We start from the raw sequence: 14,713 nt of genomic DNA on the forward strand, positions 1-14,713 counted from the left end.
CCTTGTGATGTTATTTGAGCTGTGCCGTCAACCAGGCCTAGCAAGTGGCTAATGCAAATGTTTCCTAGACTTCAAGGGGTAGGCAACATGTATTCCACTGTAGCAAAATATGTTTAGTATTGTGCTGCTTTGCTTGCCGTGGCCGGTCTGAGCACAAACACTTTGAGCGTATTCATTCATCTCGACCTACCCAATTGGTTTCCGTGCTGCTTAACTTCAAGCGAGTCTCTCGGGCCTCTAGGGTCCGGGCCCATTCAGGAACCCGCCTTCCCCAGTCTCATGCAAAGAGGAGAACATAGACACACTCCCATGGACGTATCCCCCGGAGACATTCATTGTCCCTAAAACAACGTTCAGGATCCTAGCATTATTTAGAAAAATATAAAAAAGTCATTTGACAAAACAAGCTTGTTTCTGTAATGAGTTGTCAATAAAGATGTCTGCCAAAGCCACGAGACGATACAATCCTATGAGCAGAGGGGCAACAATCCAGCACTGTCTTACTAGCCATTCCAACTATCCATGCTTGTCCTCCGGGAGCGAATATTGCAATTCCAATAAGAGCCCCTGGTAGTGTTATGTACGTTGCTCTTGACAAGATCTAGAACAATACACACACAAACCATACTTCAAACATTTATCATTCCAACAATAGGCTTTTCCTGCCTTCTAACCACCCCTTTATAAAAGGTACACAGAGCTTTTTCTTGCTTCATTTCACTTGTACCGGGCGGGTGCGCCATACAGGTAAGGAAGCGACCTATGTGGGTCAGTTGTTTTCTTTCCTCCTGAGTGGGTCAAGTCCAATCCTTTGAAGGGTAAATACACCGCAGAATGACACTCCCACGAACATGACCACACAGAACTGTTGTGGTGCCATTTGCACTGAACGCCTCTTGTTTCCTACAACTTATTAGCATGAAGTGAAAGGCTTCTTTCAAAGTTTTCTCTTACTTCATGTGGGCAGAAACTACAATGGCCCCAGCTCATCTTCTAACATGAACATAGTTAGGTTTTACATGTAAACCTCCATTGAGGTTCACATTGCAATTCCCAATATTGCACAATTATATTACTATACAATCACCATAGTGTCCAGATGCCAGCAATTACTTGTTGTCCAGTTAACAATGCAGACTGGCAAGGCATAAGATTAAACAGACTGGCTTTCATTGGCTCCCGACATCAATTAACATGAAAAACTTGCATAAAGACAGCAGAGAATGAGAGCTTATGAACGCAACATCTGTGGCTTATCAGAATAAACTTTATTGGCAAACTACACATAACAAACTAATGTGCTCCAACAATCAAGAATAAGTAATAAAATCTGTCCATCATGACGGGTTAACAAAAAAAGGTATACATGGAATATATAAAACGGAAAGTATAAGGTTAACGCTAAATTAAGTGGTACATCTGAGGTAAGCAGAGCTCACTACATCTAAATATATATATATTTTAGGGATAATTAATGCCCTTTTGAGGCTACACTACGGTTTAAGTATTTTGACCTCCGTGCGAACGGAGAGGAAGGCCGGCTTGAGTCTTCCAACAGAGTCAGTGCACTAGAGTCTGGGCCCCCAACCCCCCTTGAACTAGTTACCATGACCACCACGCCCGCTGGAGCCTAGCTCACGGCCCGTCAATCATGCATAGCTTCTGCAAATCACCCACGCTTCCTGAGAATTGTATCCTGTAAACACGTGTCAATACGTGACGCATACGACCAAACTAGTCTAGGAAACGACACAGGGACCCCAGCTCTACGTCCATGTCTCTGGTATGACTCCTGCCATGATGACCCCTTCCTCCTCCTCCTCCCCATCTTCCTCCTCCTTCTCGTTGTGTACTGGAGTCCGGTGGGGGGGAGGGGCCAGCTCACTCTTCCGCGGGTGCCGCCATCTTGAGGATGCTGTCCTTGTCGAAGCGGAACAGACGCCAGCCCTCCTCCTTGGACAGGTCTTCAGCGCCACGGCGTTTGTAGAACTCGATGGATGAGCGGTTGTCCTCGGCAACGATGAAGTGCATGCTGCCGCAGCGCGTCTTCATCGCCAACTGAGGGTGGAGGCAGAAAGAACGAGGGGTTAGCGATAGGAAGCCAGAGTGAATGCATTGCATGAGGGGTACTTTTCCACTGCAATTGTAAGGTATAAACAGGGACTAATCTGTGGGTAGTCTCTGATCTGGGCTATTTCGGATGTTATATAGTTCTTTGAAACAATCGCACCATACTCACATGACTTAGGAGCTTCAAGATCTCAGAACCGATGCCTTTTCCTTAAGGAAACAAGTACAAAATATATAGTCAAACATTTTACAAACACAACTGAACGGCTGTAGGGTCTAAGTGTGGGTGAATGTTATGATAGGGCCTGCCCTGCTTTACCTCTGAACTCCTCGACAACAAAGAAGTCTTCGAGGTAGAGGAGCTTGCCGGTCCAGGGTCATAGGTGAAGTAGTACATGGCGAACCCGATCACCTTTGGTTCTGAGGAGGCGAAAAGTAAACGGGAAATCATGTGAGACATGGGTCTTCCACGAGGACCCTCTCTAAACATGGCTTGTTGAGCTGTGGATGCAAGAAAACATTTCTTTTGCCCCGGTTTTAATTTAACATGTTAAATTATCTTACATTGTTTTTGGTAATTTCTTGTAACCTTTTCCTTTTATTCCCTTTTAATGATTGTCTTTCGATGTTAGTAACGTGACTTCTTTGCGAAGCACTATGAATAGCCTTGTGTTTGAATGGTGCAATATGAATGAACTTGCCTGGCCTTACATGCAAATGTGAGGCAAACGGCCCATATACCAACTGGTGAGTGTTATGCGACATTTGTCTTTTAGCCCTTTCACATTTTTGATCACTGACGAGTTGCAAAACTACGGTAACAGGGTTATACCTTCGTTGCTTTGTTCTTCCTGCCATTCGGCCAGAATGCACTGGTAAAACGGGTGTTCACCAAATCCATCCTCCAGAAGGTCTGGAACACAGGGAGGAACAAGCCTTTGTAAATCCTGGGCCAAGTTCTATAATAAGATCTTTGTACAAAGTAGATTAAAGATCAAAGCCTTGTTGACGCTCACCTTTCTCGGTCAGCAACACTCGGTCTTCCATCTCTTCATATTTAGCCAGTTCCTGCAAGAGAGGAATTTTTGATGAGTTGGGTCCGTTGTTTATAAACAAAAGCTGATCTTGGAGCGTTGTCCATGACCTTTTCCATGGCCACACAACCTAAACAAAGAGCCGATTGACCCAGACTGACCAGAATCGGCGTCAAGGAAATTAGTGACTTGGTGTAAGAAGAGTTTCCGCAACGACCCGACTTCCTTTTGCTCCTCCAGTGAGCTTCGACTGCCTTTGGAATTCGTTAAAAACCTCGAATTCCCTTTGATCTGAAATTGGAGATCTGGCCCTGCCACTACCTGTCTGCCTCGTCTAGGGTCGCTAGACCCGCCGACCCATCAGTGGATAAAGCCCTGCCTCTTCAGCACAACTTAAATACCAATTAATCCTACACACAAATTGACTTCAATTTCCCACGAGTACGAATCCTTGTTTTCAACGATATAGACATTTGAGCAAAGTTAATTAACAGGCTTCTAACCGGTACATACCTTTATGAGTCGTAATATGTCAGGCACATCCCGGGGTTCAGCCTTCCGTAGTTTAAACATGTCCGTTTTCTTCTTTTACTCTTTTACCTTTTCTGAGAAGTCCTCTGAAGAAGTGAAGCAAAAGATATTTCTTCATTCGCTTCGAGGGGCCTTACCCTCCACTAGCAGCCGGGGATCCTGACGCGTTTGTCGGGGGGAAAGTGCATGCAGCAATGTCTCCCTGGTGGTCTCAGTCAGCTGTGTGGTGGCCGCTCTTTGTTTACGTCCTCTTTATAGACGCCTCCGCCGGGGTAGGCGGGGTCAGCTGAGGTGGCTCGAGCTCTCGGGTTTCCAACCAATCGAAACCGGGCACTAACGTGCGTCATCACGTTTGTTTGTTTATTTTCCTACTCACTGTTACGTCCCACATCTCGGTCGAGCATCATTTTTACATCGATCCTTTTCTTACAAAAAAAGATATTGCTGAATGTACGACGTTCCCAGTGTTGTGTTACCGATTATTAACTGTTCAAAACAAAATCAAGCATAGTGCAGAATATTGAATAGGAATTTTCTGTTTAAAAAGTGTGGCGAGTTGGTGCCTGATTCAAATCAGGCTCCAACACTTTTTTACAATTACGAATCAGGCACCAACACTTTTTTTTAATTGTATGGGATGAGTGGCATTATTAATGATAAAAAATGAACCTGATCAAAAAGCAGCAATAAACACAATACCCCAAACACATTTTTCGTGCAAAAGTATTTCAATAGCAACAACAAATATGTCTTGTTTACATCATTAGCAGTGCAACGAATCAAATTTATTTGACGATTAACTGTGGAACCCAAGTGTGTTTTTGTTTATTTGATCCCTCAATCCAGATTCCTTATGTATCTATTCATAACTCCATGCATTGGATTCATAACACATAAATACATAGTAAAGGGTTAAATGGTTATGTTCACGTAGACCATTCATTCAAACTGTTTGCTGCATATTGATAACGCTCATCTCCGTGTACATTCCCATTCGTAGGCAGAAAAATGTGCGATAGTTATCGAGAAAAGTAATTTTAATAACACATCAACCAACTTTACCGCGGGGAAATGGTTTTGGTTCACATGGCACTGGAAAACAAATCTATTGTCAGATTCTTCATGGCTGTCAATCAGCCGCATTGAACACTTCAGCGCTCCATGTTTGTGAGTTCATGTTGGTAAGGTCATGTTTTGGGTTCAGGCGTGAAGTGGAGCGCTTCTCTGGTGGGCGGAGCCAATAGACTTGACGCGGACTGCTTCTCCGGTGGGCGGGGCCACGAGGGAGGGCGGAAGTACACTACTGCTGACCGTTGGCTAGCACTGCTCGGTAACTTAAGCTTCTTCTAGTCCGGTTTGGTCTTGTATCTTGCACCTAGGCTTGGGTCGCTCAAAACATATAAAGACGATGTACTTACAAAGGTAAGTCTGATGAATGCAGTAACATTTTAGTTATTACACCCGTTACTGGTAGGGTATTGGTTTGAGGCTAAACTTGCTAGTTAGCAGCTATAACGTGACAGCTGTAAATGAGTAGCCAGAATGTCTCCTTCTACGCTCTGACGCTAACATTCTGAAGTCGTGAGACTGGTGTGTTTCATCACTGGCCAGTTTGGGCTCTTTTCTGAGTACTTCATAATTAGGCTTCCAACTGGTTGTATTGGCCAAACATAACCACATACATGGGTGGGGCCCCGCATCGCTAGGGATTGTGTTTATTTGGGCGTGACCGACCTGCATGACTCCGTGGCACTGCTTTCTCAGTACAAACCTCACAAAGAGTCTCACAATCAGCGTATCGCAAACTAGCCGGCAGTGCCATCATCATAAATCTGTCAGTTGAAGTTGAATCCATGCTATGTGTGCCACGCCCCCTTATTGTCATCGTGATTGAGATAGAGAGCAGGTTACTTTAGGATACCTGTACTGTTAGGATTAGGATACCTTTGCTATTAGGATCAGGCTACCTTTACTATCCAATGATGCAATGCTGTCACGCTCCATCCTGCTCGCAGATTGTTGTTGCTGCGGTCAAGCGCCCGCTTGACCTCGAGGCGTTCTCAGCAGAGGGCGTGTCTTCGACAGGCACCCCGCTGGACATGATACAAGGTGAGACCTTATCTTCATCCTCCCGGACGGTGTGGTCATGAATCATACTAAACAGTTGATCAGTTGGAGATTTTTTGAGATTGTCGTTACCTGTTGACCGTCAGGATATGATTAATTCAAAACCATTCAACACTGATACTTTGTTGATTTTCCTTTGAACAAATTTAAAACGACTCCTTGTTTGTGTGTCGCATGTTGGTCGAACCAGGGTGCGGCCACGTTGGGAGTGCTTACGGTGGTTTGGTATGATAAGAGTGGTTAAACCAGCGACCCAAGTAGTTGATTTAAATATTTGTTTCACAGCATATCAACAAAATATCAGTGCATTTGCATGAGAACAGTGGGTACTTTCCATTAACCTATCGGTCATTGATGAGAAATACCAGTGTAGTTTGGTCCCTAGCCATCTGACTAAGCCATCTTGACTAAGTGAGGCTCCACAGTGACGTATGTTCATGCAGAGCTATATATTGGGTGAGGTTACAATAAACAAAATATACATTTATGGAAAATGAATGCATTGCGGTAATTTTATTCTGTTCTTCTATAAATAGTATCGGTTCAATCTGTTCCGGCCAAATGAAAGTGGTTATATGTGAAGATGTGTGTTGTTTTTTCCTACCACAGTTGATTATCAAGTCTAAGCATAATTCAACTTTAAATGTCCAACGATCTGACCAGGGTTAAAACAATATTTATAATTATTCTGTACAATATCTCACCTGCCCATTTTTTATTTTTCAACAGGAAATCCAAACGCAATACATGTATCCAATGGTAAACCATGATCATTTATGACTAATTTTCTCTTTAATTGCCTGCCCTTTTCAGCATAATTCATATTTATCACATAGTTAGCTTTCCACATTAAAAGCCCTCTGTGCTTGGTCGAGTGGGAGCTAGGTGGGGCACTGCGGCATCCTGCTCTTCCACAGATTATAGAGGTGTATAGCCCTTCTTAACATCCTCTTTCCTGCATTTCTCAGTGTTTTTGCATCCCCTGGATTAAAGGCATTTTCCCCTTTCAGATCTACAGATCTGAACAAGTGCAGTAATTATTTGTTTATTGATCATTTTCATTATCGATTCATCGCTTTAGTCACCTATCAGGTGAACATACCTTGGATATCTGCTGCTCATAAATATTTGGTGGCTTTTCTTTGTGTCAGACCACTAAAAGATGACATTGCTTATTCAATTCTATCCTTAATAATATATACTGTAGTGTAACTAGATGAATCGACGATGAAGATGATCGTTATCGCTGCAGTCCTAAAGTTTCTTGTGGCTGTCCTGCAATGGCTGCTCTCTCTGATTCCCGACTCCTACAAACTCCTCCTCCTCCTCCTTCTTCATAATTCAAATCGTCAAAGTATGACTCCAACGTAGACCTTCGGTTATGAAACACAGAATGTTTAAATACATATGAAGGAACCTTGTGGTTAGACGTTTCCTGTGTGAGGCAGAATAACATTTTCTACGCGCATATCGTTATCTCAAACTTTGAAGGTTCAAAATTAATGTCAGGTTCCTTTTTTCCTTTTTCTTCTTGCAGTACGCAACCGGTTGAGAGAGATTGTAGGAGCATCCACCAACTGGAGGTAATGGCTGGGGAGTCCAGTGCTCGGAGTGCGAGTCTCTCCGGATAGAATAGTTTGCTAAATTAAATAGTACATACTAGTACTATGCAGTTCATCTATAACTACTTACTTAAGTAGTTAGTCGTTTATTAAATACATCAGTTCATCTAATGGCCTGTAGGGGGCTCTAGGTGGTTGGATGCTAATAGACCATCACCATTCTAGGTCAATGGACAACTTGTGATTTCCTGCTCGTAATACAATGCAAATACATGTTTTTTATTTGGTTAGAATCTCAGGTGCCATATTATACATTTTGAGGGGTCCCGTTTGACGGTTTCATCTCATTTAAAGAGTTCTTAAAGTGGTAATCTGGAAGCTTTCAGTTTCCTTCGCCTTGGCTGTGAAAAGAGCCTACACCACTGAACGACCAATACTGGGTGATGGGAAACACGTCAGTAAGTGTGCGCCTATTTGAATGCGTGTTGCCAAGGGTTCATAACATAATAATACTGCAAAGGTTAGGGCTTTCATCAGTGGCCCATAGGCCAGATTACCATTGTGTTACCTCGCTCGGCGATGGATAGTGACTTAACTGACATTCATTTAAAATCTTTGTAGATCTGTTTTTGAGACTACCACTTTAAGGATCTTATATGAGTTTTCGCCCTAGTCTCTGTTGTGTTGCAATTTAATTCCCGCTTCCAGTGCTGTTTTCAAGCAGTGGCGGCGCCCGCAAGGGGAAGCAATCACCCGAGGCGTGGTGGGACTCCGTACCTGTCACTAGGTTGGGCCTTGCGTTCTCGGGCATGGCAAGTTTAAAAGATGACAATAACTCGCAAGTCGGAGCACAGTCATGCGACGCTCCGGGTCAATGTTGAAATCATTAGAATTTTGAAGCGTGCCCCCCCAGCGCGGGGGGGCACGTCAGTCTGGGGACACGTCTCAGGCCGACACACCTTTGGGCTTCACAACTGTTGTGCGTCAGCCAACGGGGGACTTCCCCCACCCAATATCCACCCTTTCTACGTTCTATCGGTTGAACCCAGACCCGTTAGGCTGGGAGACGGATATCCATCCCAGCTACACTACCATGTGTTTATTAACTTTACTCTGTTCATTGGCTAGGTACAGACAAACTACCAGTACATGCGTTTGGTTGTAAAGTGGAGCTTATTCATCGAGTGTGTTCCCAGAGCTCCAACGGCCCTTTGTTTGTGCCTCTGCCGGCCCCCAGGGACCACAAGCAAGCCCTGGAGGAGCGCCTGTCCCTGTCCTCCATGCTGGCCCGCTCCCAGGGCGACTTGCCCCCGCGCTCCATGAAGGACAGCTCCCACGAGGTCCACCTGCCCCTGGGCTCCCAGCCCCACATCAGGGAGAAGTACCTCACCCACCACAACACCGTCAGGTACCCCCACCGCCGCACCGCACCGCCCTCTGATCCCACCGGACTCCTTCTTTAGGAGTCCAATCGCTCACTGTCCTAGTGTGTATGTATGAGCAAAACCATCTCGGGGGAAAGAGAGGGGTTGTAAACTGAAAGAGAAAAGCGTTGTATGATGCCTGGTTTCCTGTCACGTGACATTCTACCAAAGAGATCAAAGTTGTGTGAGCATTCAAATGGTTTTTTTAATAATAGTGTTTCTACAGGGGCCAATCTGGCCAGTGTTGATTCTGAAACGTTTACAGACCCTATTTACGATTTACTTGGGCTGGCCCAGCCAATCACACGCTCACAGATCCCTGCTGATTGGTCTTACCGAATTTGAAGCGAAAGGAAAGGGAAACGCCCTGTCCACCCAGATTAGAGCTCGCCTGCCACCAGACTGTAGCTGGTTAATCCAAAGTCTGATTAGTGGGACTACTTTTAGAGCGGCTTGGACCCTGATGGTGTCACAGGGACAGCAGTCCTCCTCCCCTGAACGGGGACGTCAGTCCCGACAACGGACACATTGTCGCTATAGCGTTGATTTTCAAACTCTGTCATCTCGGCCGTGCAGCATTTTACATCGGATCATTTTCTTACCAAAATTAATATTGTTCTGCTACCGGTTACTGTGCAAAAACTGTTTGAGACGATGGTCATGCAGTATACGTTTGTCCCTTACACATTCATGTCATGTCCATTATTTTTGTTGTGTTTCAGATTTGGCAGGATTCTGGAGGATCTGGATAGTTTAGCAGGTAGAACTGATTGGGGATGCAAGAAACACCACAATACATGATCAAATACATGGCCCAATTCTCAGAGAGTAATAAAGTACTCTTTTCATAGGCGCTTTTTTTTGTATGTTTTTAAGGATATATCTGGCACCAAATTTTTAACAAAACACATATATTATGCATTTGTAAAATAACTAAAAACTAAAATTGATCACAATATTATATTTATCTTTAGTTAAACTTTAACCACTGTGGCTGATTTATTATTATCTCTAACATAGACTGGAGTATCACTCAGTCGAGTAATGTTGTGAATGTAACTGTGTAGGTTCAGTTAGATTGCTACAGGTATTTACGACTTGTTAGGATACCTCTTTTTAGCAAAAGTTCTAATCCAATTTTCCGTATGCTTCATCTTCTAACAACGTTGTCTTTGCATTCCATCTTTAGTGCTCATCTCTTACTCTCACACCCACAATCCTGCGCTGCCCAGGTCTCCGCTGTCCATTGTCACCGCCCTAGTGGACAAGATAGGTATGACCACAACAGGACATTAAGATGTTTGGCATTCATTGCTCTATGAAAGATAAAGTTATTTCCTTACTATGACTGTCCCACCACAACTCAAATGAACGGTTTTCTAAGAAGATTTCTCGTAGCTTTATACCCATCTTTACCATCTATTTTGCAACATACTTAAATGCCGAACCCTTCGCTACACCACAGTGTTATGCAATATGTCAGTAAAGAAAGCACTTCCTGTTTGAAAACATACATCTTGGGTGTTTTCATCCACACAGACATGAGACAGCACACTATCTACCCCGACCGCGACATCAAGTTCACTGGTCACGTGACATGGGTGGGGAAGACGTCCATCGAGGCCAAGATGTACATGTCTCAGGTTGGGTTTCCCGCTCACACATAAAGCCCACAGCATTGCCTCGGTCGTTCACACCTGTTCCTCTAGGAAACTTATAATGTGCTGATGATGTGTGTGTCTGCCTCACCAGTTACACGAGGGAGCCTACAGCCCCGTCCTGGAGGCCACGTTCGTCATGGTGGCCAGAGACCCAGAAAACAAGAGGTACCTGGGGCTGGGACGGCCAGGGGAGGACCACGGTCCATTGGTAGATGTTCTGATTAACAACCTGGGGAGGCCATAGCATTTAATTTTATTTGTTTGTTTGTTCTTTTTTCCTTCCTCTTTTTATCTCTCCCATCCTCGCTTTCCTTCCCTCCATCCCTCACTCACTTCGTTCCCACACGTCCTTCCTCCCTCCCCCCTCGCTCACTTCCTTCCCTCCTTCCTTCCCTCCTTCCTCCTCACTTCCTTCCCTCCTTCTTCCCAGGGCAGCGTATGTGAACCCCTTGAAGCCTGAGGGAGCAGAGGAGGAGCGGCTGTTCCAGCAGGGAGAGGGTGAGGCAACGACAAGATCAAGACAAACCACGTCACCAACCACGTCCAGCTTCAGTGGGCATTGGGGAAAGCATCCAACTTGTCGTGTGTGTGTGTCTAGTCAACAAGACCCGCCGCGTGGAGCTCAGCACCGCGTCCCTGCTGAAGGTGGCGCCGACCGCGGAGGAGAGGAAGGTCGTCCACAGCCAATTCCTCAGCACCCTGGACCCCCAGTACGAAGGACACACACACACACACACACACACACACACACACACACACACACACACACACACAGACACACACTCAGTCAGTCAGTCAGTCAGTCAGTCAGTCAGTCAGTCAGTCAGTCAGTCAGTCAGTCAGTCAGTCAGTCAGTCAGTCAGTCAGTCAGTCAGTCAGTCAGTCAACATCTCTACCAGTGCCACATCGTCCACTCGCACCACAAACACCACCCCCGCACAGATGGGCACAGGCACACCTTCTCCTCTCACTTCCTCTGCTGTTTCTGCTGCTGTCACAAGTGGCAAGGCAAACCAAATGTCTTGTTTAGGCGAACACCAAACCCAAGTGGCCGTGGCTTCGGACTAGGTGTGATCCTCTCCCATGTAGGGACGGCTAGGCTGCCAGGGGACTAGACGTAAATGTTGTTGCATTTATTTTTGGTCGTTCGAGTCGGAGATGGTTCGGTGATCAAGTCACAATAAGCACATTAGAACAATTCTTTTAACTTTCGCTTTAGAGTCTCTTTGATGCACTCGGCATAACGGAAGTCTACTTTTAGTCACCACACCTTTACCACATCATCTTGCATTTGACACACATACACACAGTGGCAGTGTGTGTGAGCAGTGTCTGTCCCATGTGCGTGGCCACAACAGGGCGGTTCGTTTCCACAGCGGTGTCCTGCCTCCTCAGTGTGTCTGTGTGCGTGCGTGTGTTGTGCTTACGTGTGTGTGTGTGTGTGTGCATGTCGTCCCGTCAGGACGGTGAGTTTTCGCAGCAGGGTCCTGCCACCTAAGTCTGTGTGGATGGAGGACGCCAAGGTGAAGGGCCTGGAGATCTGCCATCCTCAGGTGAGAGCAGGTCAAGGGTCAAATGAGCAGTCGGGAGGAAAGTAACGCTAGTTCAAATAGCCCGCATGCATCTTATTCCCAAAAGTCAATAAACACACGATCAGAAAACAATGCAAAGAGTAGAAATGCATAAACTAGTAGGGAACAAATATTTGCATTCACCTGCCGAGACTAGCGCACCTTATCTCTCAACTAAATTCAACAACAGGTCTTTTTAATGTCTTCAGCATCTACACGGTGGTGAGTGACCTTTCTGTGTTGTCCTGTGATCTGGCGATGCATCGCTCAGTCTGTGCGTGTGTGCTGCTCTACAGGAGAGGAACATCTTCAACAGGATCTTCGGTGGCTTCCTGATGAGGAAGGCCTACGAGCTGGGCTGGGCCAACGCCTGCTCCTACGGGTGAGCAGGGAGAGGAGGAGACCCACAGGTCGACTATGGTCAGGCCTTTCGTAGTAGGATCATTCTTAAGAAATACCCCACTAGCACATTTCTCACAATGGCCTTGAAAAAGCCATCCATCTTAGTAAACCTACTGAATAGTGCATCGCGACTGGGAAGTTAAAGTTAGCAGACGAGTGTAAATCGTTTCCCTTCTTTGGATAATCTTTAAGAAAATCCAAGCTGTCCCGCAACAGCGCCTTAAGCCGTGATGAACCCTGCTGCCCCACTTACTAACCTGCCCTTGCAGGATGTTTGGATGCTTATTCCAAAGAACACACAGCATCCACACAAGAGATGGGCCAGAAGAGCTAGCTCAGTGTCTGAACTTGTACAACCAGCCTAGCCTCGGTTTCCCATATTCTGTCCAGCAACTCACGTGCTGCACTACAATATACTGTATACTCGATAGTAGATAATCTCGCTCATACTTTTTCTTTCGCTTTTTATTTTCTTTCTCTAACTATCCCCAAAGCCATCCCTGTCGCCTCTCTACTCCCCCTCTCAGATTATCCTGATCAGAGAGACAATCATCTTGCATCATCTCACTTAACCCATCGCTCACACCTTCCTAATTGGCTCCCCCGTGATGTTTTGCAGAGGCTGCCGACCTAATCTGGTCGCCGTTGACGACATCTTGTTCCAGAAACCAGTAGAGATTGGCTCCTTGCTTCTCCTCTCATCACAGGTGTGTATGTGGGTTTCACAAACCCTCATAACCTTTGTAACATAATATTATATTACTTTATCATATGAAGGCATCATTTATGTATGTTATTATAAACTCATATTCCTGTTTAGGGATTTCTGGTTCAACCGTGTAAGCGTTAACGTTTGCCTTGCCGTTGAAGCTCTTGATGTTGTGTGACCGTACGGCATAGTGCTTGTTCATACCAACTGGTTTCCACAGCCAACCCGTTCCTCTGTCTGCCTTCCCTACAGGTGTGTTACACAGAGGGGAACTTCATCCAGGTCAGAGTACACACGGAGGTGGCTGGACCCTCTGACGGGGGCAGCACAACACCACCAACGTGTTCCACTTCACCTTCGTGTCGGACAACGACGGTCCCAATGATCGTTCCCCAGAGCTACGGAGGTGAGCCATACATGTCATGTGTTAAGTTAGGCGTTTCAGCTTGTCGTCTTCTACTGTAGGGTTCTGTTACGTTTTAGGCTGCCGCAAGATTAATCCACCAGCCTTGGCTGTGGGTTCTTCCTTCATCAAGATTTGGAATGCAATGTCCTTCATTAGTGGCTGGACAAAATAACAATGAAAAGGCCTATACCAGTTGAAAGCAGTGTGACACCAGTGTGTAGTGGACAATCGTATGTCTTTATATGGCTGTATTCACATCTGTGTCCCAGCTGGAGGAAACGTCAGATGTATGAATAGTGTTGTTCCTCTGCTGCTGTAGAATCCATGTTGTACCTGGACGGTAAGAGGCACTTCAGCCAGGCAGCAGGGATCTGAGATGGACTCACCTCTTCTACGACTCAAGCTTTATGCCAATGCACTTCATACAGCTCAAAAACACTTTATATATATATATATATATATATATAGATATATATATATATATATATTATATATATAATATATATATATACATACATATAATATATATATATATATATATATATACATACATATAACTCCAAATGCGTGTGTGGTGTTTGTGTGTGTACTTCTGTTATTAAGAAAATGATCCGAAGCAAAAAGCGTGTGTGTGTCGGTGTGTGTGTGTTTTTTTTTTATTTCATAAATGCCACCATGTACAAGGGCCCCTTGTAAAAGTTCACCGTCCGTGCTTTTTTCTTGCGCATACTGGCCGTAACAGTTGATTTACAGTGTATGTTTTTTTATTAGCCAGGGTGGAGAGACATACCAGAGGCATCTACCATTTGGGATGATTCATTGTCTCCTACCTTCCATTTGGCCTCAGCTGTTTTCATTTGCCGTAGCCTGCGCTATCAGGCAATCCTGAGGTCTGGTGGGCACACAATGACTCCCAATCCAGCTTCACCATAGCCAGTTAGGCTAGAAACGATGGCTAGTGGTTGATGAGGAGTTTCTGTGTGGCCAAAGCACAGTTTACATTGCTTTACAGTTACCGTCATTTGTCAACAATACAGTTGTGGCCGCTCACACAGCACGCACATGTGTGTATTTCAACTACCTAATATTGAATTCTCTTTTGTTTTTAAATGTTTTCTTTTGGGGGTAAGGGGCAGGAAAGGTTCAATCTATATTTGCTTCAATGCATTCGACCTGCAATAAAGAATTTATCATGACTTTATAATTATCTCTGTGT

At 45.1% G+C, this 14,713-nt stretch overlaps 1 protein-coding gene and 1 pseudogene across 1 annotated transcript; one reads left to right on the forward strand and one right to left on the reverse strand.

Moving 5' to 3' along the window:
* Positions 1 to 1,247: 1,247 nt before the first annotated feature.
* LOC115537500 (diamine acetyltransferase 1-like) lies at positions 1,248 to 3,879 on the reverse strand (annotated as a pseudogene).
* Positions 3,880 to 4,900: 1,021 nt separating this feature from the next.
* On the forward strand, positions 4,901 to 13,960 carry acot9.1 (acyl-CoA thioesterase 9, tandem duplicate 1). The gene is made up of 15 exons (XM_030349303.1): positions 4,901 to 5,057; positions 5,651 to 5,744; positions 7,300 to 7,345; positions 8,562 to 8,732; positions 9,471 to 9,508; positions 9,938 to 10,021; positions 10,288 to 10,391; positions 10,501 to 10,574; positions 10,840 to 10,907; positions 11,008 to 11,119; positions 11,872 to 11,962; positions 12,277 to 12,362; positions 13,002 to 13,089; positions 13,344 to 13,497; positions 13,817 to 13,960. The coding sequence occupies exons 2-15, from the start codon at positions 5,735 to 5,737 to the stop codon at positions 13,870 to 13,872; spliced, it is 1,182 nt and encodes a 393-aa protein (XP_030205163.1). The 5' UTR covers positions 4,901 to 5,057; positions 5,651 to 5,734; the 3' UTR covers positions 13,873 to 13,960.
* Positions 13,961 to 14,713: the final 753 nt, after the last annotated feature.

The sequence above is a fragment of the Gadus morhua genome, chromosome 23, assembly GCF_902167405.1.
Source record: "Gadus morhua chromosome 23, gadMor3.0, whole genome shotgun sequence".
Classification (NCBI taxonomy): domain Eukaryota; kingdom Metazoa; phylum Chordata; class Actinopteri; order Gadiformes; family Gadidae; genus Gadus; species Gadus morhua.